This window comes from Dromaius novaehollandiae, chromosome 24, assembly GCF_036370855.1.
Source record: "Dromaius novaehollandiae isolate bDroNov1 chromosome 24, bDroNov1.hap1, whole genome shotgun sequence".
Taxonomy (NCBI): Eukaryota; Metazoa; Chordata; class Aves; order Casuariiformes; family Dromaiidae; genus Dromaius; species Dromaius novaehollandiae.
In genome coordinates, this window is record NC_088121.1 from 7,687,686 (window position 1) to 7,709,638 (window position 21,953).

Below are 21,953 nucleotides of genomic sequence, written 5' to 3' on the forward strand. Positions count from 1 at the left end.
TGCTTCTGACGGCTGTGGATGGGGTTGAAGCTTCCACATTTGCAGTACAGAAACCCCAGAATGACCTAAACATGTGAGGAGGGCAAGAGGGCCACATGGGACAGGTGTCACCTTTTATGCCTTGAAACCGTGGCTGTCCCCAGAGGAGCTGAGCTCTGCAGCAGCAATTGCTCCTGACAGACCACGTGGATGCTGGTTGGGAGGAGGAAGCCCCCCTGCCCCTCCACAAGTGCTCAGATCCCCTCCCCTCTCCTCCGAGAGCACTTGTGTCTTCTCTATTCCCTTCCCAGCGAGGACACATCTCTATTCCCCTTCATGAGCACTCACCTCCCCAGCACGGCGCTCTGTGCGAGTTCAGATCCTCTCCAGGCACATTCCCGATTTTTGAGAACTCCTCCGTTCTCTCCTTGAGCACTCACCTTTCCTTGCTTCCCCCTCAGGCGAACTGTGATTCCCAGGACTCCTCTCCACCCTTAGCTCTCCTCCGTTCCTCTCCGTGCATGCTCAGTCTCTTCCACTCCCATCCGTGCACGTTCAAATGCCTTCCTTTCCCCACAGTAAATGCTCTGAGCCCTTCTATTTCCCTCCCTGCCTGCACAGATCCCCTCCGCTCCCTTCTGTGCGGGATCCCATTCCTTCCATCCCCACCCAAGCACACCCATACAGCCTCCCTCCCTGTTCGCGAGCATTTCCCTCTCTGAACACTGAACCCCTCCTTTCCCCACCGTGCACGCCAACACTCCTCCATTTTCCTTCTGGGCATCTTCTCAGTCCCTTCTACCTTTGCTCACTGCTTCTCTCCAGTCACAACTACAAGCACTCAGATCCCCTCGCTTCCCCTCCGTTAGCTTGCACGGAGGAAAAGGGAAGGGATAAGAGTGCACCGAGAGGGGAAGGACAAGCCTCTGAGCACGGATGGAGGGGAATGGAGAAAAGTGGGCGCACAGCAGGCGGATCACAGCGGTGGGGATCAGAGAAGGCATAGGGGAACTTGTCCAATCTTTATTTACAAAGATGGGAGTTTGGACTGGACAGGGAATTAGGGTTCAGTGGAACATATACTTCACCCCTCCCCTCTTCTCTACTGCACTGATCTGTGAATTTCAACCATCGAGCTGCATGGGGGATGACGCACACACACATCTGCAGTTGGGTAAAGTTAAAAATCACCATGGAAGAATTTAGTTGAAAAATATCACAGAAATCACTGAACAAGTCATTTGGCAATTCTCTCTCCTGCAGTCCTTGGCATCCTGTGGCAACCAAAGCCCAGCCCTTGCAGTCCAGCTAGCGCATATTTGACAAGGGTCTTCCCCACTTAGAAGTTCTCAGAGCTGATGCTCTGACTCTCCTCCTGCAGTTGGGAGACTGTGGTGTCTCCGGGCGAAGCTAGGTTTAAGTACCCAATCTCGGAAGGCTGAGAAGGAGATAAGCAAAAGGAGGAGTCCTGGCTTTCAGCTCCTTCTTCAGGCTTGGTGTCTTGTGTGGCCTTCAGGGTGCTGAGGGAGTCTGGCAGTTCTTGTGCCGGGAAGCTGAAAAAAATTTCTTCTCTCAAATTGTTTTGCAAACTGTATCCATCTCTGTCTACCACTTGCGTGGCCCCATTGCTCCTCCCAACACCTCTGCGAGGCAGCACAGGGCTACAGCGAATGCATTTCTCTTGTGCTAAGGCTCAGACACTTCCTCCACGCAAGTAGCTGACAGCCCCCATCTCCCCCAGAGCACACTCTAACCTGGGACAGACTGTCCATTGCCCTCGGTGTTCATGGCACCCATCAGCACCCAAAGGCTGTGAGCAGGCCATCACGCTGGGCCTCCGGCAAGCAGAGACCAGAGTTGCAGAGTCTCTGCCTTCCCCGCTAGCGTGCTCGACTCCCTCTTGCCCGTTTTGGCTCATATCCTGGTGCTCCTGGCTACAGCGGAGGTTGAGAGAGTGCTCAGGGGCTCTCCAGCCCCATAACCCACTGGTCAGGAGACTTTCCGACCATCCCATCAGTTTCATAGCATCTTTTTAATAGTTTTTCCTGTAACTTGACAAAAAAGAGACCCTTGGAGGTGAAAAAGGGTGGAGCAGCATGTTTTGACAACTGAAATACTGTGCATTACCCTTGCCACAAGCAGACAGGAACTTCCCGTCTTCTCCTTTTACCCCACAGTACCTGATACAGGGAGATGGCAACATCTTACTCTGTAGTTGGCGTTCAGGGAAGTTAACACTCTTCAAGTCCTACAACACGAAACAGAAACTTTAAAAGGAGCAGGTGCATGTCAGACCCTGAATTTCCCCTGAATTTCAATGTACAATCTTTGTCTTCCAAGTGCCCCCAAGCTCCACAGAGCTATTAATAATAGATTTGTCTTTTTGGTCTGAATCTAAACTGAAAAATAAGCCCAAAGCAGCCCAGGTCAAACAAACAGAAAAAAACACAACACAATGAAAAACAGTTGTTTCTGCCCGGCCCTGAACAGCACAGTGTTTCATTTGTAACTGTTTGTTTCCAAATTGAAAAATTTGAAAAATTCACCTCCAATTTTCAAAATGCACCAACATACCCCAAATCTATCCATTTTATTTGGATAGTGTTGAAACAAAACCTTTGGACTTCTGTGGATTTTTCTCCATTTCTCCTCACGCATGAATGAAGGTCTTCATGAATTTGGTCAATCCAAAACTGTTTTTAGGTAAGGAGTATCCTCATCCAGTACAACTCAGTTAATGTTACTGGTCAGCTTGGTCTGAGGTTTTAATCTTATGAGGATAACATACCTAAATCTCCCAACACACTGCTCTAAGTTCTCTCTCCTAATTTTAAAGCTAATTTTAACAGGACCAGGCCCCATTACTGAGGTCTTTTAACAACTGCTGAACTTAAAAAGAGCCAAAGTGAAATCTCTGCCCCTGTAAAAAAGAACCTCATCTCCCAGCAACTCTGGGGGCTGGCTGGCGTGGCAAATATATTGAACTTTTGGGGTCAAGGCAGCCAGTTCCCAGAAAGCCCCTCCACACCAACAAAGCTGTCGCAGTCTCCTGTGTGCTTGTTGTCCCTCTCCACCCGATTTCCAGGGGAGCGAGGGGCCAGCTCGTCTCTTCTCTGGCACAGACACCAACCCTCACTCGCAGGAGACACCAGCTCCTGCAACCTGGCTGCTGAGAACAGGCCCCGCTCGCTGCATCTCACCTCCGTGCTGGGAGCGAGGATGCTCCTCAGAGCGCGCTGCGAGGCATGCACGTGGCTGGAGAGCTGGAGTTGGCTCTCGTGCAGTCGCGCACTCTCCTCATCCAGGACCTTCATTCTGAGCATGTCACACACAAACAAGGCACAAGTTATTCCCCAGCCACACTACACTTTCAAAGGGGTGTTTTCTTTTAAAAACCACAGAACCTTTTGTTTTCACAGACCTCGGCCGTATGGCAAAGCCTTTGATGGGGAAAGGGCCTGACTACATCTCACAGCAATTTAAAAGCCATAGCGCTACTGACTGGGGCACAATTCAGGCCTTCCCACACACACAAAACAAGGACTTCTTCAGAGACAGAGAGGCATAAAACTGGAGGAAGGGTGGGAAGAGGCAGGGTCCCAGGGGCATCCCATCCGCCCCAGACATCAGTAAGTGCCTACCTGCTCTGGAGAGCAGCAATCATAGACTTGCTGCTCCAAGGGGTCTCCTCCTGGTCAGAGATCTTCTGGAGGAGCTGTCTTCTTTCCTGGAGTAATTTCTCATTCTCTGCAGTGATCTGTGCAATCAGCACCTTCCCCTAAGCATTAATGCATAAAGAAATAACCACCAACAGTTACAACTTCACTCTTCTCTAGCATCTGTAAATTTTACAGGGCTTTACCAAAAGGGTCAACATCAAACACATTTGCTCCCAGAAAAGCATTTGATGTCACACACCCCAGAAAAGGATTTTTGAATCACCTCCTGGCAGTGACATTTCTGAGGCAAGACAGCAAGACAGCTTGGGCAGTTTCCAAATGGGATTTGAGGACACAAGTGGCCATGAGGGCCAGAAAGTCCCTTTGGGCTTTATGCCGCTTGTTCCTACAGGCATGGCCTGGTGGCCTTGGCAACGCCAGTGGCTTCCTAAGGCAGCACCAGTCCCGCGTGCAGAGCAGGAGCAGCGCACCGGGCAGAGCTCTCCATGCTTGGACAGTCTGGCTGTTTTACAGCGCAGTCTCACTGCCTTCAAGCAGGATGATCCTAAACCACACAAAGTGCCCGGGAGCCAACAGAGACAGCTCCGCCCTGGAGGTAACGGTGGAACTAGCAGAAGTAAAGGCAAACGTCCAAGCTAGAAAATTCAGCAGTGGCACTGAAGCTTGGAGGGTTTTGAGACAAGTTCAGCAGCAAAGGCATTTAGGAGCCAGGACTCCGCCTCACTTTCTGAACACTGCCTTGTCCTAGACCCTCAGTCCACCCACCAACTGTCCTCGATCTATGCAGTCCACATGCATCCAAGCACTGTCACAATGACAGAAGCCTTTGTCCCTTTCAAGGAGGTTTGTTACAAAAAGTGGCTGTTATACGGCCAGCACTAAACAGTGAAGACTGCTGCCTGGTACTGCAGGGCAGGTTTCCCTCTGCCGGAGGAGCTCTGCCAAGCTTAGACCTAAACACGATCAGCCTCCCCCTGCTTTTTGCCAGAAGGAATCTCCCTGCAGACATGCTGTAGGCAGCTTCCCCATCTTCCCTCATGGGGGAAGCCCTGCTACATGTTCTCTCACCTTTTCCACTTGGAGCTTTGACTCGCTGAGCTCACTTTCAAGCTGCTTAATTTTAGTGTCCCTTTGTTTCACCTCATGGATAAACGTCTCCTTCGCTCTGCGGATCTTGTCCTTGTGGCGGAGCTGCATTTCATTGTATTTCCTAAGGAGACACAAACACCAGGCCATGAACATAACTGAACACAAAGGTGTCAGGTTAAGGCAGATCTCTCAGTGCTAGATGTCTTGAACAGGCGAGACATGAAAGTCTAGGGAATAGCCAAATCCAGCATCACTTCTGCAAACACAAAGAGCAACTCCTGGATAGTTTTCATTCCTTCAGATCTCCTGCTGCTTCAGTTATTACCTGACATACAGATCCTTCTGGTTCAGGAGACGTACTCCTTCTTCATAAAGGGCTTTGTTTTCCTCCTTCAGCAGTGAAAGCTGCTCTGAAAGCTTCTGGTTCTCTTTGTGACACTGGAGATGCTGAAAAATAACTGCTTTTTATTTGTATGCGTGTTATTTGTAGGGGCTCTGCACCTCCTTTCAGTCTGGTCTCCAAAGCTTCTCTGTCATAAATCCTAGTGTTCCCCACTACAGGTAATATCCATCTATTCCGCTCTCCATCCTCAGTGCATTCTCGCTAAGGCCACTGCCTCCTCCCTATAAAATTGGAGGAATGTGAATTTCTGTGCTGCTGGGGGGCAGCAGGCTTTGACAGGGTAGACAGTGGTAACGCATCCTTGCAGACTGTGGACTCTGCTGAAATTCTCCTGCAAAAAGCTTCATGCTCTGCAAGGAAAGGGGATGGCCTCTTCCCCTTTCCCTCTTCTCCCTTGTAGGCCTTCTTCCCTGCCCTGAGAGGTGCATCCCCAGGAAACCTACTTCAGATGGGATGAGGCTCTTCTGCAGCTCCCAGGCAAAGATTTCACACTGGAATGTCCCATTTCCCAGCACAAACTGCTCCCTAGAGCTCACTAGTCTGCTCTGGAGCAGGCCTCTAGCACAGCATCACTTTGGGTGGTGAGGACCCATCTGTACCCTGCAACTCACCTCGCTGGAGTCTGTTTTCCTCTCATCTTCTAGGACATGCAGAGTCTTGGCCTGCAGCTCCACATGCATCTTCGCCAGTGATGCCTCTGTCTCACGCGAGTGCCGGAGCTGCTGCCGCAGCTCCTCCACCTGCTGCTCCAGTAGCTTCCTAAAAGCATGTTGGTGTGACAGTGAGAAACTGTGACACAGAGGCCAGCCCAGGAGCTGCCACCAGGAGTTCGAGGCTGGCTCCTGCCGAGGCTGTGTGTTAGGAGAGGTGATGAGACACTCGGACAGGCTCAGCCTGTCTCACTTGGGGGTGGCCACACACCAGGGTAAAGCAATGGTCCAAAAACAGCCTCACACGGGGCAGAGAGAAATCACTACCTACTGGATGCCCCCAGGTATCAGTGCAAGGTCAAATGCTGCATGCTTTATCTGGTGACATCAATCCTAGGATGATGGGGTACACAGGAAAGGGGACTGCTGGCATCCCCAGGGTAAACAATCATTGAACCAAATCATAATGCTGGCAGGATGGGCCATGCACCCTCTGAGCCACTTGAAGTCTCCAAAAAAATCACTTAAATCTTATAAAAAAGGATCCTGTGGGGTTCTGCCCCTGTGCCCAATAGTGCACGTGTCACTGCATGGCCCTTGCAGGTCAAAAGGAGGGGTGAGAAGCACAACCAGTGGCACAGCAACTCCTTGAGCCCACCTAAGAGCTATAGGAGGTAGCTGGCAAGTTGGCACAGGGGCATTTGCTAGCAGGCACCTTCCCTCTACACATCTCACAGCCTGTGTCCAGCTCTAGGTACCTTTTCAGGCACTCCTCATGGAGTTCTTGCTGCACTCGAGCTTCATTTTCTCGGGCCTCTTTCAATTCCTCCTCCAGGAGCTTCTTGTCTGAAATGCGGGCCTCTGCCAGAAGGAGCTGGTGTTGTGATTCCTTCAGCTTTTGCTGGAGCTTTGAGATCTCGGGTCAAAATTGGGCACAGATTAAGCTTTCTGAATTTACAGGCCAGTATTCGAAAAAAAGAAGTCATGGAAATGAAAGATTTGCTTGCTTCTGTTCAGGAGTACTTATTTCTGCGTGTCTTTGCATCAAAGTCCATTAAAAGTAAAATCTTTCCAATGACTGTCAGATTTCAGATCAGATGCTATATCACGAATTAGCAACAAACCTTTTTACATTTAATTTGATCCTGTACAGTTCAGATCCAAAAGACTCCAGTGGATGGTGCAGGGATGTGGCAGAATCAATGCCATGGAAAACACAAGCTTTGGTAATTCACCAGGCTGCTACGAACAGCAAGCGCCTGCAGTGAGAACATGACCCAGGCTGCCCGAACCTGCCAGCCCAACTACCAGTATACTCAGAGCTACTGAATTTTAAAGACAAGAGTTGAGGCATCAGATTTGCATTCTGTTGTATTAATTATATTCCTGCTAATAACAGACATGCTTCCCAAAACATTTAGCCAATCTCCTAAATGATCTCAAACTAGTAAAACACATTTCAGACTACAGATTTATGAACTGATACTGCTTCTTTTCTGTTGTGAAGAACAGCTGCATGTAACTGCTAAAAACACGATTGATGTTAACTTACTCCAGGTTGACAAGTTACCTTTTTTTGTGCTTCGCATACTTTGGACTTCTCCTGTGAAAGTTTCTCTTGCAGGCTACTTTGCAGTGTATCAGCCTGGGAGCACTTCAAGAGCTCTTGTTCAAGCTCTTTGACCTTCTGCTGGCTTTTTTCCCACTGTGCTGAGAGAGAGGTGCACGTTTCAGTTGTGTCCAAAAGCTTTGCGCGGGCTTGCTTCAGCTCAGCTTTGACCTGAGTTTGAAAGAAGAAGAAATCAAGCTCACGCTTCAACATAAAGCATCTAAAATGTCTTGATCAGGAAAAGGGCAACAGGATTACCAGGCACTGGGCAAGAGTAGAAGAGAAATACAGGAAGTGAGTACAGTATGTTTTATTTGGAGGCAGTGCAATTCCCACAGAGCATACTTGAGAGCCTCAGGTACTGTATGGTCAAAACTTTTCTTTGAAAAAATTAATTGGAAACACTGGGGAGAGAGTGAGATATTAAGAGACTCAGAAAGTCACCAGTGGTGATGAGAATGCAAATAAGCCCAAGCCTGTTGCAGTCAGCACCTCAGACCTCTTATGGCTTGTAAAATGAAGGGATGTTCTCCTCAAGCACTCCCATCTGCTCTGTTCCTACCTTGGTGCATTCCTGCTGGAGCAAGAGATTTTGCTTTTGTAAGTCGATGTTTTTCTCCCTTTCATATTTAAGCTCCCTCTCAGCTGAGCTGCACAAGTTCTGAACACGACGCAGATCCTGCCGCAGCTGCCGCATTTTTTCCTCCTGTTGCTGGAATCGTTCTTCGGACAGACTCTGCAGGAAGAGGGAAACAACAAAGGTGATGGGAAAGTTATCTTCAAGGAAGGATAAAGATTGGCAGTTAAGAGAGATTGATGAGGACAGCCAAAGTACACCAGTAGGATTAATGGAAATTAAGAGGAGTACAATCAGGCAAGCGTTTCTTCTGGTTCCTACTTGAGCAGCTCTGTCTGCCCCACCCTGTCCATCCCCTCAGAGAAACCAATACAACTGTTGAGGTCGAGGAGGAAGACACAATAACCTGGATCAGGAAACAAATCCCTGTTAAAACTAACCTGGCAAGTAAAAGCAAAACAACGCAAGTTGCTTTTAACTCAGACCCATTCCTGAGCTGGTTCCTGGCAGTGTCCAGAGTCTTGTGCCAGTCTTGCTAAGGCACTAAGCACAAGTGGCATATTCAGCTACAACTTCCAAAGGCAGCAGGAAAAGATCACAGCAGCAGTACAGGAATGCACATGCTGGCACAATGCCACAGCAGCCTGGACACCATTGGGTGGTCACTGACTCCTGCCTTGGCTGTCGCAGGCAAACAGGTCTTTCTGGTTTTCAGAAAATAATTGAGCTTTGCCTCCATAGCACTTCAGTCCCCCCACCTTCTTGGGAGTGCCTTTGTGAAGACTCCAATCCTCTTCCCACAGGCGGTGTATCAAAATCCTTCTTCACAGCATCACTTTGAGCCATCTACTGATCTGTATTCTCACCTTGCACCTTCATCCCCCGCTCTTGGGACCAAATGAAATCCACTGAAGATCAAGCTTTTCTTCTCAGAATAAATCCCCAGCTGGGGTGGGGACTGTGGATCCAGCACTATAGGATGTGGCAGTATCATCTGTCCTGACAAGACCGGTTAGGGATTTTTTTTTCCCCTGCTTCCATCAGGATCCCTTTCAGCACCCCCTCTACACTTGTGTCTTGCTTTGGCAGACAGCATACTTTTCTGTACAGATTTGCTGCTTCTTGGTATTGGTGTGGCTCTGATACTCTTTCTATTCCCACTTCTGTCTGCAGGCCATCCTGTCCTCTCTTCTCTTCCAAACTCCTGCACACAATCCTTGCTCCTTCTCAAAATCCCAGTCCTTAGATACCTCCATGATTTCTTCCTCTTTTGGCAGGGCTAGTTGTTCTTCCCCTTTTTTTAATATCACAGGGTAAGACAGATGAACAACTTGAATTTAAAGCACAGCTAAATGAAGTGACATCAAAAGTAGACCTCGCCTGCCCCCTGGTAGAATAACTGGAGAGCAGTAACAGAGACAAGGACATAGGGCTATGGCAAAACCCAGCTGCCTGTGAGCTGCTACTGCAAGCCAGCAGTTAAGGGCTGGATTCAAGCATTTGGGTATAAGAGCAGAAAATCCTAAGCAGGAGCAAGGGAAGTGGAATTGCTTCTGCCTACAGCAAGAGTGAGACCATTATGGGAAGAGCAAACCCAGCTCTGCTGCTCACACTCAAAAAAAGAACTGAGAAAGAGCTCCAAAAAGGTTTAAAACATTATTATATAGGGACCAGATGATCTCCAGAGGTTGCTTCCAGCCCCAAATATGGTGAGATTCTGTGACTGTAAATCTTCTTTCTTTCATGTGCACTAAGGGAGCCAGAGCCATTCAGGTTACTCAAGTTCCCACAGTGGAAAGCAGTTTCTACATCTAAAAACCTGACATAAGGTAAAAAGGACATTGCTCAGTCTCAAACAAGGAAATCAGTCAGCCCCTCATCTCCCTCAGTACACTAACACTACAGCGCTGCAAGGACTGGCTCCCAGGCCACTTTTTAGTTAGGTTTTGCCACTAAATTAGCAAAAAAACACGGTGCAGATGAGGCTGCTCATACCTGTTTAATGCTCCCATCTAAACTGCCTGCAGAACTCTGTGATAAGAGAAATTTGTTCTCTCTATGGATCATGCCTTGATTCATCCTCAAAGCTTCTTCATCCATGCTGTCACGCTGCTCCCACTTAGCCAGGATATCTTGTTTTAGCTGGGCAATTTCCTCCAGTAACAACTCTTTTTCTTCATTGCTCTCCTTTAGCTGCTTTTCTAGCTCCTCCCTCTTCTTGTTGCTTTCTAGTAATTCAGAACTTGAAGAAGAAACAGTAAAGGAGACAGATAACTATATACATCCAAGGGAAACCACTCTCTGAATGGGAAACTTGGAATATGAGAGTCCAGTAAAATGCTCAAAGCAACACTAAAGGCTCTCTGGAAGTCTCAAAGGGGAGATAATCCTGAGTCTGGCAGTTCTGGGCAAGGGTCAGTCTCCCCTGGACAGTGATCCACAAAAAAATGTGGCGTCCACGTGAGCTAGGTTGCATGTACAAGCAGCATAGGAGCACTCACGCAATGCCTTGCTGCATGGAAGTACAGGCTCAGGTCAATGCCAGCTCAGCGATCTATGCTCTCCCACTCAGCAGTCTCTCTGACCTATCTTGAGCTGAACTATATGCTCTTATGACCTAACCTATCTGTCTTAGCCTGGTTTTGCTTTATCCCAGTACCTAGTTACCCAGGTAATTGAGAGCTGACTGTAACTACACAGGGTTAAATCCAGGCTTTTACTTATTAATGAAAATCTGAGCACGGATGCTCTAACTTCAAATTTCCACTGACCTATGAAAAGGGGCGGTGGGGAACCTATAATCCCATGTCTGCTGACATCTGTCCTTAAAAGACAACGGAAATCCGTATCAGGATGTGTATCATCAGCTGTTGGTAGCAGGCAGCTGTTCTTCATCTGTTTGTAGAGCCATTAGCCCCAAGAAGCCCTAGACCACAACAGGCGCTCTATGGGACCATATTAGTGCGAATACAGCATCACTCCAAGAGAAAAATATGCTCCCAAAAGACACCTCTTTTATGCAGCTAAGAGTCTGGAGTAGTTAAAGAAAAGGGGTTTATTCCTGACACCATTATTTGACTAAGGGAAATGCTTATCCACCAAAAACTCTACAGAGAGCTGATTACTTGATGCCATAGATTCAGACACAAAGCAGCCATCTCTGTTCTTGCCGGAAGCAGCACTGTGAGGATTTTTAGAAGGCTGGACAACTAGTCAGCAAAGATAAGGTGCAGAAAATACCAAAGGCCTTGTTAAGGTTTACCAGAGCACTTCTTGTTCAGCCCTCAAGTTATGGATCCATTCTTCCAAAAATACTACTTTAGCCATCAGTTCTTCACACGTCTTTTCATCTGTAGTTAAATCTTCATGTTTCTGCTTGAGTTTGTTAATTTGGTCATGTTCTTGTAGGAGTTCAGAGACCTGTGAGGTCAGAAAACACCAGGACTTTGATTTTCTTTGGTCTCATGGAAATCTTTTGAGCAGTATAAGGCAATCTGGGGACTCCAGCAAGAAAAGGCTTGTGATTCTGTAGCTAAATCATCACAGTTCTTCATCCTGAGATATACATGCAAGTCCTATTTTGTGCATTGGAAATATCTGTGTATAAATGATCATCAAATCACATTTCTTTATTTGATTTCATTCTTCTGTTTCCTATCTGTAGTTCCCAGCACTTTATATCACGTGTCCTACCTCTTTACAAAACCAGCAACTCCTGGAAAAACAGTCAGGGTACACGGTATGTACTCGGCTGTCTCACACAAAAAGTATCTTCCATCCAAGTCAAAATGCTGGCCTGCTGCACCTTTCTGACCTGTATGCTACATCTTCCATAAGGCACTGCGATTGCACACAGACACGTCTTATTAACAACATAAAAGGCTCATGCAGAACGGGAAGGTGACAACATCCCACAGGAAACAGCTCTTAGGACACAGAGCTGAAGTATCTCAATTGAAGAATGGGCATAGGATGAAATACACCCAAACGCACTTTCTATGGACTGTTCTCCCATTTCAGCATCACCTAATGCCATAACACCTGGCAACAGCAGGCCCAGAACCTCCGACAAGGAGAGAAGATGCAAGGAAAATAAAAGGAGCAGGAAATGAAGGGAGGAAGAGTGCATAGGGACACAGGAATTCCCAGACTGGATCAGAACCACAATCTACCTAGTCTAACGTCCTCCTGCTAAACAGTGGTGAAACCAAATCCTTCACAGGAAGATGCTGTTAAACCCACTAAACCCTAGTGATGATTTTAATTCTAGTGTCGCTTTCATTCCTAAAGCACTTGGGTTTTAATCAATAGCTCTTTCTGAGTGTATTTTAACACTAATATTGTAATTCCAGGTCTTTTTAGCCACACCAAGATACATTCCCATCTTTGAGCAATATGCACAAGTAGCTGCTGTCTGCATCAGACAGATGGTGATTTCTGTACATTTCTCACCTCTGTATCTAATAAAGCATTATCTTTTTGTAGCTTCTCATGGGATACTTTAATGAAATCCCTGTTTGCTGATGTTCTTTGGAGATTCTGGAAGTCATTAGAATGGCTTGTAAGCTCTGATTTTGAGTCAGGCAATTCCTGGTGGGGAAACAACAGGAGTTAGTGGATGTAATAGACCTCTGACTGCAAGTTTAGAAGGGCTTTCTCCACTCGGATGTCCAGAAATCTCTTAGAAACAAGAATAAAGTTCCAGTAATTGCAAAGAGCTCTTTGAATAGCATCAGTTTGTGGCACAACACATCACATACATAGTCATTATTACCATTTACAAGAAAGAAAATACTGCCCATGTTACCAGCCCATTCTATGTTTTGGGCATCCTGACAAACACAAGAATGAACAACCTCAAATTTTGACCTCCAGGTGTCACGACAACCCAATGATTTCATGACAAGCTAAACTCCAACACTCTGTTGGTAAATGATTTGCCCCAATACAGCTGCTCTAGGAAGGGGGAAGGAACTCAGCTCAACTCAGGAATCCTATCGGATACAAAGTTCTCTATTTTAAAGACCATTACAGCTGTCCAATCTAACACAGGCCGCTGGATTTCATCTCGTGAACCCTCTGATAGAAAAACAGTCTTCTCCACAGCTTAAGCGAAACCACCAGCCAATTGCTGGTGGCTGTATTACAACCAGTCTTACAGAGATGTATCATTTTGATTAAAAGAACCCTGAATTACAAGTAGACTGAACTATGGGGAAGCAAAAGTTAGAGAGACTCCTGCTCTTCCCATCATCTCTAAAACAGACAATGTATTTTTATATGTATATTTAGAGATAAATCTAGTCACTTCCTAACCTGCTCTTTGGCAAGGCTAGGCCTGCCTCCTGAGCTTTTGCAATGTGAATTTGTTGTCTAACAGCATGAAAAAGTCTTGTCCTCTAGAGGACACTGTTCCTCCAGCAAGACCGCAGCGTATGTGCAGTTGTGCCAAAATACCAGGATTGTTATTGGTTTTGCTTATATTCACAGAAGTGATGTGACTCACAGCTAGTTTAAGGCCTCTCAGAGTGGGATTTTTTTTTTTTAATAGATGCAACCCTCTCTTCACCAGTCACCCTCAGGTTCCCCTAGACCGTCTGATCCAGGCAGCATATCTGCAGTTTTCAGTCTAGGCAGGCACTTGTTCTGTCTATGCCTGTGCCATTCCTCACGCAATTTTGCTGGCATCCCACACTGCCTCCTCTCCAGGGCTCAACTGGAAGACTGTAGCAGCAGCAACTCTCCTAGCAGAGATAAAGCTGCCAAACTTTATCCAGCAGTTAAATTGCTTCAAGCAAAGTGGACTGAAGTCCTTTAGGGCATGCAATGAAAAGCAGCACCAAGATCCTCAGCAAGCCATTCATGTAGATTTCTCTCACTCTTAGGTGTTTGACTAAATATCACATCATAATCTGGTTAGGAAAGACTACTACTAAAATTAAAGGGTATTTATGCTTAACAGATTCAGAATTAGCCAGTTGATCTACCTCAGAAAAGCAATCATTGCTAATGGATAACTGTGAAGTTGCTCTTCAAGGAGCTCTTGACACAAATCTCCCAAGTATCTGTGTCACAACATGACAGGGGAGATCTAGGCTCATCTGACTGCACCCAGCTCCCCACCCAGCCTGTGCTGTAACGTACCCAGATGCAAGGTTGCACATCCAGGAAGAAATTCACTAGCTCATTTGTGTCAAGTGTTCAGCAATAGAAGCAAAAATTCTTCAAAACCAGCTCCTTCCAACAACCAGGCTAATGCCTGCTTTTCAGAAGTGCAAATTCATTTCAGTTTGTTTTTCTAAGGATTATGGGATTGGGAAAAAATGTACAAATCAATGAATAGTGCCCCTTATAATCACAAATAACTATGGAATAAATATTTAGTCTGAAAGCTTCCACTATGCCCTCCAGAGAAGCAGGTTTTGCCTACAAAGTTTGGGTTACTCTTTTGTTATTAGATTAACTGAAAGGAAAAATAAATAATGGAACTGTTTCTAACTTCATAAAAGCAGTTAGATTTAAAATCATCTGCCAAAACACCTTTGAAAATGGCTGGGCCAGAGAAATGGGTCAAGAGAGGTCAAGCAACACCCTCTGTGGGCAGCTGAGGATGTTTCATGAAGTCACATAGGCAGCTGCCTCCTGGATGGAGTCCCATTGCAGGAGCTATACACAGGCCCTCCTGGAGGAGCAGTGCCATAAGAGAAATTCCTCACTTCCCAAACTAGGAAAACACAGGACATTCTTCCCGGAAGAACAGCATCATTCTGTCTCTGATACACATCTGACTGCACAATACCTTCTTTTCGGCCTTCAGATCTTCTCGTAACAGTTCAAGTTCAGATGCAAGTTGCTTTCTCCGTTCTCTCCGCTCTCCCAGCTGACTTCCCAACTTTTCTATCGTTTCCTGACAGCTTTCCAGCATCTGGAACAAGCAAGACTGAGTCACTTCTACAGTATCAGTTACGCTTGTAAAATAGGAGCAAAATGTAGAAAATAGGTATTCTAGAAAAACAAGACTGGGAAAAATGCTTCTCAAAAGTTGCCAGTGGGATTTGTGCACCTTATACGCAGAGCCGGTTGGGCACCTCTGAAGGCCTGGAGCCTTCACCTGACTCAAGATACGTGGGCAAGTTCTCTCTCACAAGCCATGAGCTCTGCCTTCTCCCATGAAGGAAACCTGGCAGATTCCAGCTGTATGGCTAACAAGTGACAAATGGACAGCAAAGCGAGTCCAAAAACATTTGGGAATCAGCCTTGCAGCAAATGTACCTACACGCTATGTACATTTCACTAAACTCTCTAAACAAGAGCCAAGCAGAACTTCAGGTCTTTATATTCCCTTCATGAGGTGTAAATTTAATCTACACACGTAAACCCTTCACCCTCACAAGACAGTCAACATGCTCCTTGGCTTGTACTGCCGAAAGCAAGACAATTTTATAAGAGTGTTTACAGATAGTTACCACAGAGATCATATTTGCATGTTAGCTGCTTTCCTCCAGAGAAGGACATCCATCTGTCTCACACGAGCTCATGGGCTACAAACTCTCAGAAGAAGGTGAGGAAGCACATTCGTTTTTTTCCATTTCTAAACAAATTATTTATTGCCCAAGGAAATCCTCTTACCTCTCGCATTTCTTGTGTTCCATCAGTCGATGCTTGCTCTTCTCCACTCATCCCAGTTTTGTTCTTCTGCACTTCAAGTAATTCCATCTCTAAACTTGTGATCTTAACATACACAAACCACAAGTTAAAACAAACCAATACGCACAACTACTACTATATTTGTTCTATGAGCAGCTATTACAGAATAAACCCCACGTTTGGAAGCGAGGAGTAGGAGGGGATGTGGATAGCTGCCAGTGCAAGCTAGCTGCAGCTCAGATCTTTCACCCTGCTGCTTCAAAGTGCAAACAAGTTCAAGGCCAAGTAGGAAAACGAAGGAATCCCGCTCCACAAAAGGAGCTCTGGAAGGACTTAGAAAATCAATTGTGACGCGTAGTTAAAATTCAAAGACCTACTCCTCCTGCATGCCTGAATGATATTCAAAAAGACTTTGGAGCTGTTGGAAGGGACCTCAAGAGTAAAATAACTTATGGGCCTTCTACATGCTGCTCTCCCAAGAGGCGCAGCTGAGGACCCCATCAGCCCCTCTGCTGTTACTGTACAGAGGCATCCCTGATTTATAACATGGGCCATTCTCCTTTCCCACACTCTCACAATGCTCAGGCAGTCGTGTCCGCGCCCCCACGGCTGAGCTCATCCAAGCAGATGTTGGAAGCGGTCCACAGGCTTGTCCGAGTCCCTCCAATACCCAGAGGAGGCTGCAACTCCCTCCTGCAAGGCTCCAAGCGCTCTGGACTCAGTCCAGCAAAGCACTGGCCTCTGTGCTTTGCTTGGCAGACACGAGTTGCTAAGCTGAGGGCTCTGCATAATCCCCATGTCAAAAGATAAAAGCGAAATTCAGTGCTTTGCTGGACTCAGATTTTGCCCCTCCACCTGAGGAGTTTTCCAGGGTTGGGCATCTTGTGGAGATAGTTATTAGTCCTGGAGTTTTAAAGGGCTTAAAGGAGTTCAAAACACTGATTTCCCATCCTGATTACAGTTCCTAAAGACCCTTTCGAAAAATCCAAGTCTTGGCACTAACTACCCAGCTCTGCCCATAACAACATTCATTTGCTCCCCTGTGCACTCAGACGCCTTCTGCCTTTTTCACTCTTCTTTGCATGCATTCAGAGGTCATTTTTCATTCCTTTCTGACAGGAGTGCAAAACCAAAGAATCGCTATGTCTCTGCAAATCCCAGGCCACTTTAAGTGATTACTAAAGAGCAGGCAAAGCCCAAAAGGTGGAGCTTTGCTTTCACTGACAGGCTTCGGACACGAGATGATTCTGTTGAAGCTCCCAGCAGGGAACAATCTCTGATGTGGAGGGAAGCTGATGTGATACAGTTTTCTACAACAGATGGTGTTACCGAGCCAAGTAGTAAAAGAAAATCATTTCAGGTCCCCCCAAGCCTCCTGTATGTTTTTTGAGCTTTTAGCATAAGGGCAAGGGTTGTTTTGGTGGGTAAAGCACCCAAGCCCCTTACAGAAGACCTTGAGGGTAATACGCTCCATTCCTCCAACATGACCGAATGATAGTTTGGAGGTTCAAAAAGACTTTGGAGCTGTTCGAAGGGATCTCAAGAACAAAAAAAAAAATCCATCCTCCACAAAAAACACCTTTGGTCAGGAAGCTGATGCCCAGCTATGCCATTCCATCATTCTGCTCTTTTTTCCTCCAAGCCATTAACTTTTAAGCATTTAAACTGGGCAGGTACGTCTCACCCAAAGACAGAACAATACTCGCATTGTATCCCGGTGTCCTCGTTCTGTGTCAGTGGCCTAATGGTCAGGATTTGTGTAGGCGTGCCAAAACAGAAAACACTTCCAAGCAGTCCTCACATGGGGCAGCCTGGCAAACACCCAGGAGAGCTGCTTTCTCAGGGCTCCAACACACCTGCCTTCATGCACCTCTTCCCCTGTTATATCCAAGGCACCTAGAAGCCGCTCAGAGACGAAGGGTGCAGCTCCACAGCCCTCCATCTGAGCAGACACTGGATCCTGATGAGCTTTAACCCACCATATCCTCTTCCCTGCAGCCAGCCTGCCTGCCTCTCCTCTACTGTCCTACGTGCCGCTTTTCCATGCCCAGCAAAATGCAGCTTCAGTGGCTGCCAAGCACATGCCAGCTGAAATGCCTTGCGTCTCCTTGGCTACTCGGTGCTCCCTGCTGCGTTCGCCCTGCATTCCCCACAGCAGCGTTCCCATGCATCCGTTTAATAATGGACCAAGCACAGAAAGGACTTCTCCAAACTGAAAATGCATTTTGTTTCATTTGCAGAGGGATGATTTTCTCCTCTCTATTCCAGTGAGAAAAATGAAAACATTTTCATGTGAGGCTGAACAAAACTTTGGTTTAACAAAAGCACAGTCATGGTGGACAGACCTCACGCCATTCCCATCGTGGTCAGAGCCTGCCCTTGGCTCCTCAGCCAGACACTTAGAGACACATCTTCCGGATCCTGGTCCTTCAGAAACTATTTTATCATATCTTCAGTCTGTCTCACCATCATTGGAGACTTTCCTTCAGAACCAGAGGCCACTTCAAAGGAAGAAAAGGTGAATTCCTTTAACAATTCATCTTGGAGATGTGTGGTTGTTCTAACTTTCACAACGGATATGCCCTTACACATGTACGATCTTCCTACAATATGTTTTAACCCAAAAGCAAATATATAGACACGTCCAAGCATCAATCACTCCTGGCTGAAAACCTGTGTGTGTCCTTCCTTCTTGCCTCAGAAATCGAAGGCCTTCTAGGGACGCTACAGGCTGGTCCTGCTGCCTGGCAGCCTGAGATCATGGTAACTCCAGAGAGCATCTCTTAGCCACAGACAGAAGGGATGGGGCAACTCAGCCCAAGAAAGGAAAAACTAGTACTTGCAGGAGACTGATGGTGAAGTCTGCGAGGAGCACTGATGCTATCTAGGACAGCCTCTGAAGGGAAATAAGACCTTCCAAACCTGGCAAGCTGCAAGAAGCTCAGAAGAAATAGCTCCAGAGAAAAATGACGCAATTCAGATATGAACCACAGGGGCTTTGCTTCAGCTCAGCCAAGACACTGAAGGGCGTGTGGCCCATGCATACAGAAAGGCTGTGCCTGAAGGGAGCGTTGCCTGATGTCACTCTTGCAGATGCAGGAGTAAGCTAGTTAACAGTCCTTGCCCAAGCACCCAAGGGTGAACACAACAGTTGGAAAAGACAATGCTGCTGCAGTCTTGCAGAGATCTATGCTTCCAAGCAAGTGCCATTTACAGACCGCTGAACTTTTTCCTCCTTTTCCCCCTCTTTTCTGAAACTGGCAGATTTTGCTAGTTGTATTTCTAATCAAACTAAGCAAAGCAGCATGCTGCTTTAGGCCAAACATCATTTTATTTTAACAGTCAACAGGTGGACAGAAAAGTAGCTAGAATTAAACAAAACCAAACAATTTCTTCCATTTTTTACTTACTTTCTGGTGAAGTCCCTCTACCTCACTCTCAAAGTGCTCCTTCTCCTGCTTGGTTTGGATCTGTGCATCTCCTAGAATAGATTCCAGTTCTTCATTGCGCTCAACCAAATCCTCGTGCTCCTGCTCCAATTTCTGCAGCTTGTGAAGGAGCTGCGAATTCCTGCCCTCAATGTTCTCAATCACCTCTCGGCACCTACGCAAAGACCGACATCACATCACCAAGGCTAGAATTGCTATGTGAACACGTCAACACACAGCCAAATCGTTCACCGCTGGAAAAGCTCCCAGATGAAGAAGAGTCAATGTGTCTCCCAGTGCCCTAAGGAATGGATCACATCTGTCCTGCCGATTTCAAGTCTTGCACGTAGAACGTCCCTGCTCTTATTCAGGGAGCAGTGGATGGGAATTACTGGTGACAAGGTCTGCAGGAGCAACGACGGGGCTTTGGGAAGAGAACTGTCAGGCAGGAGGATGATAAGAGCAGAGAGGCAATGGCTAAGTGAACTGCCTGAGGTGGGGGAACAGGCTTGTCGTGTCCCTTTCCCCCCCCTGCACTGGAAGGGAAGAGAAACTGCAGGATGGGATCAGATCCCCTTTCTTTGGGTCTGCTAGAAGAGGCTCAGCAGCAGCTGCTCTCTGAGCAGACCACAGGAGAATGAAGCTTTGGTTTTCCTTAAAATCACAGGTTAGTTGTTTTAAGTCTGAAAGCAAAGCGTCTTGGTACGCCACTGGACAGCAACCAAACACAGAAGAAACTTTCCCTGTGGCAAGACAAGTTGGAAAACAATGCTTTCATCTGTAGGGAACCGCAAAAAACCAACACCTACTCTTTTAGAAGAACAAACCAGAAAAAGTGCCAGAAAACATGCTGCAAGAAAGCCTGCATTCTTGATACCAAGGGCTAAGCACCCACTCAGGACTTCATCACCTTCAAACTTTCTGACTTGGGAGCAAAGGAACAAAGCTGGTAGCAAAGAGTATTAACAAAGCCAACACTTAAATGTACTCTGTAAGACAGAATACCGGTGCCCAGCGAGCCAGATAAACCACTACAAAAAGACAACAGATGAAGAAGGGTTTTTACATCAATCACCTTTTATGAAGTATTTCACTATCCTGATATCTGTTGTCTTGATCCAAGCCAGCGTGGCCTGAAACACAGTCTCCTTCAACCCTCCCTTCATCCTTTGTGCCCTGTGTCTAAAGAGAAAAAGAAAATTTAGCACATCATAGTTAAGACTGAAATCTTAAGACAAGGTGATTCCAAAGCTACCAGTCTCATAAATTCATGGGACAAGTAGAAAACATCAGATATATCAGCAACATTATCTACATTAGATAATCCACTGCCTGTAGGAGCAAAGCCTTCCAAGCCCCACGAGAATTATGAAGGCATTACGGGTGCTGAACATCAGTGTATTCTTCAAGCCCAAAATGAATCCTACATCCCAGCTGCACAGGTTGCACTTACACATAGGTAGAAAAGAAAACATTAGTGTTTCTGCACTATAAGCTGTGCCTCTTCATCTATGCCATGGGACCAAAATGCAGAATGGGGACTCTTTGCTCAATTAGCTTTCTAGAATGGCAAATAAAAGGCCCTTGAAAATACCTGCAGTGAGCACACTGCAACTTCTTCAGTCTCATCTGGTGCGGGGAATGGAAGTCCTTGTTTCTCACTCTTCTGATACTCGCAAATCTCCTCTTTGAGCTGTTCAACCTTTGAAATAAAAACAGTTCCATGTATTTCTCACAGATGCTCATCTTGCTGTCTTACAGAATTAAGAATCTCATCAAACTTGCCATAGATAAACTGCAGATTTATTAACTACTCAAGCTGAAAAGGACACATGGCTGCTACAGGCGTGTGGCCTCAGACTAGAGAGGTAAAGAGCAATAAGAGGGGGAATGCCACACTACAAAGGGTAGGCAATTTTTCCTTATTTATTTCAGTTATTGATCATTTACACGTTACATGTCTCTTTTTCCCCTAACTGGATTGAGTGCAGAGGGGAAGACAGACCACAACCACTATTTCTTAGAACACCTTTATTCTTTAAACTGTTACTAACAGGATCAATATGTTATTATTAATAGCAGGTAACTATCCACACAACACAATCACTTATTCAGTCACTCACTCACTCACAGTTGCCCAGTTGGAGCAACAGCTAGGAGGCCAACTCCAGCCCTTTACTCGGAAGTGCGGTGTCACACTGGTGCACCAGTGGCTTCTGGAAAGGTGTTCACAAAGTCCCTCAGAGAGTGCTTTATTTCATCAGACGCAGATATAATCCTGCAGTCTTCACGTGCATACAGCAGCAGCTGCTTTCTCAGATGTAGTCTGGGCCTTACAAGCTGTGATTGATCCTAGTCTGTGCCCATGGCCTTTTACAGATTCATCAGACCTTTCACATCCTGAGTTTATCAGGTTTTGCAGATTCAACAGCACTGCTGGGTTTTGCAGATTCAACAGCACTGCTGGTCTCTGGGGCTATCAGTCCGTGGGAAACTGCCACACACCACCTTGTCAGCATGCCCTCGGCCTCTCTTCAGCCTGTTGCTTTCTGGTAACCGTATCTCCATCCACACACATTAGGGACCTAACGAGCCCCTTCACACAGACTCGCTCCAAAGGGCCTTTCTGGCACACAGACACAAAATCCTGTGCACTAAGACTCAGTACTCAAACTGGGGGACCATAAGGCAGGCACGAGTTTGGATTCTCTCACAGACCACCAAATCATGGTCAACTTGTCAACTGGCTCCTTGTGCTGCTGTCCGTAACTCACAGACAGAAAAAAGACTATGGGATGATCTCATGTGGCTTGCAATAAAATATGCTCTAACGTGTTACCAATTAAATGTTTGAGTTTTTTTTAAAGTCAAGGAATAAAACTATATACTAA

At 46.4% G+C, this 21,953-nt stretch overlaps 1 protein-coding gene across 3 annotated transcripts in view; it reads right to left on the reverse strand.

Moving 5' to 3' along the window:
* Nucleotides 1-982: 982 nt before the first annotated feature.
* The window catches only part of CCDC30 (coiled-coil domain containing 30), a 37,613-nt gene continuing 16,642 nt past the window's right edge, over nucleotides 983-21,953 (reverse strand). Inside the window, exons 9-26 of one of the 3 annotated variants that reach the window (XM_064525656.1) lie at nucleotides 20,657-20,764; nucleotides 20,138-20,244; nucleotides 19,045-19,237; nucleotides 15,617-15,718; nucleotides 14,787-14,912; nucleotides 12,440-12,577; nucleotides 11,250-11,407; nucleotides 9,983-10,229; nucleotides 7,973-8,146; nucleotides 7,372-7,581; nucleotides 6,560-6,717; nucleotides 5,763-5,910; nucleotides 5,074-5,195; nucleotides 4,728-4,869; nucleotides 3,621-3,757; nucleotides 3,180-3,294; nucleotides 2,160-2,227; nucleotides 983-1,532 (exon numbers count right to left, since the gene is read on the reverse strand). In XM_064525656.1, coding sequence (XP_064381726.1) covers nucleotides 1,319-1,532; nucleotides 2,160-2,227; nucleotides 3,180-3,294; nucleotides 3,621-3,757; nucleotides 4,728-4,869; nucleotides 5,074-5,195; nucleotides 5,763-5,910; nucleotides 6,560-6,717; nucleotides 7,372-7,581; nucleotides 7,973-8,146; nucleotides 9,983-10,229; nucleotides 11,250-11,407; nucleotides 12,440-12,577; nucleotides 14,787-14,912; nucleotides 15,617-15,718; nucleotides 19,045-19,237; nucleotides 20,138-20,244; nucleotides 20,657-20,764 — 2,667 coding nt within the window. In that variant the 3' untranslated portion in view covers nucleotides 983-1,318. The remainder of the gene's footprint in view (nucleotides 1,533-2,159; nucleotides 2,228-3,179; nucleotides 3,295-3,620; nucleotides 3,758-4,727; nucleotides 4,870-5,073; nucleotides 5,196-5,762; nucleotides 5,911-6,559; nucleotides 6,718-7,371; nucleotides 7,582-7,972; nucleotides 8,147-9,982; nucleotides 10,230-11,249; nucleotides 11,408-12,439; nucleotides 12,578-14,786; nucleotides 14,913-15,616; nucleotides 15,719-19,044; nucleotides 19,238-20,137; nucleotides 20,245-20,656; nucleotides 20,765-21,953) is intronic. The other 2 variants (XM_064525657.1, XM_064525658.1) reach the window with 2 other exon arrangements.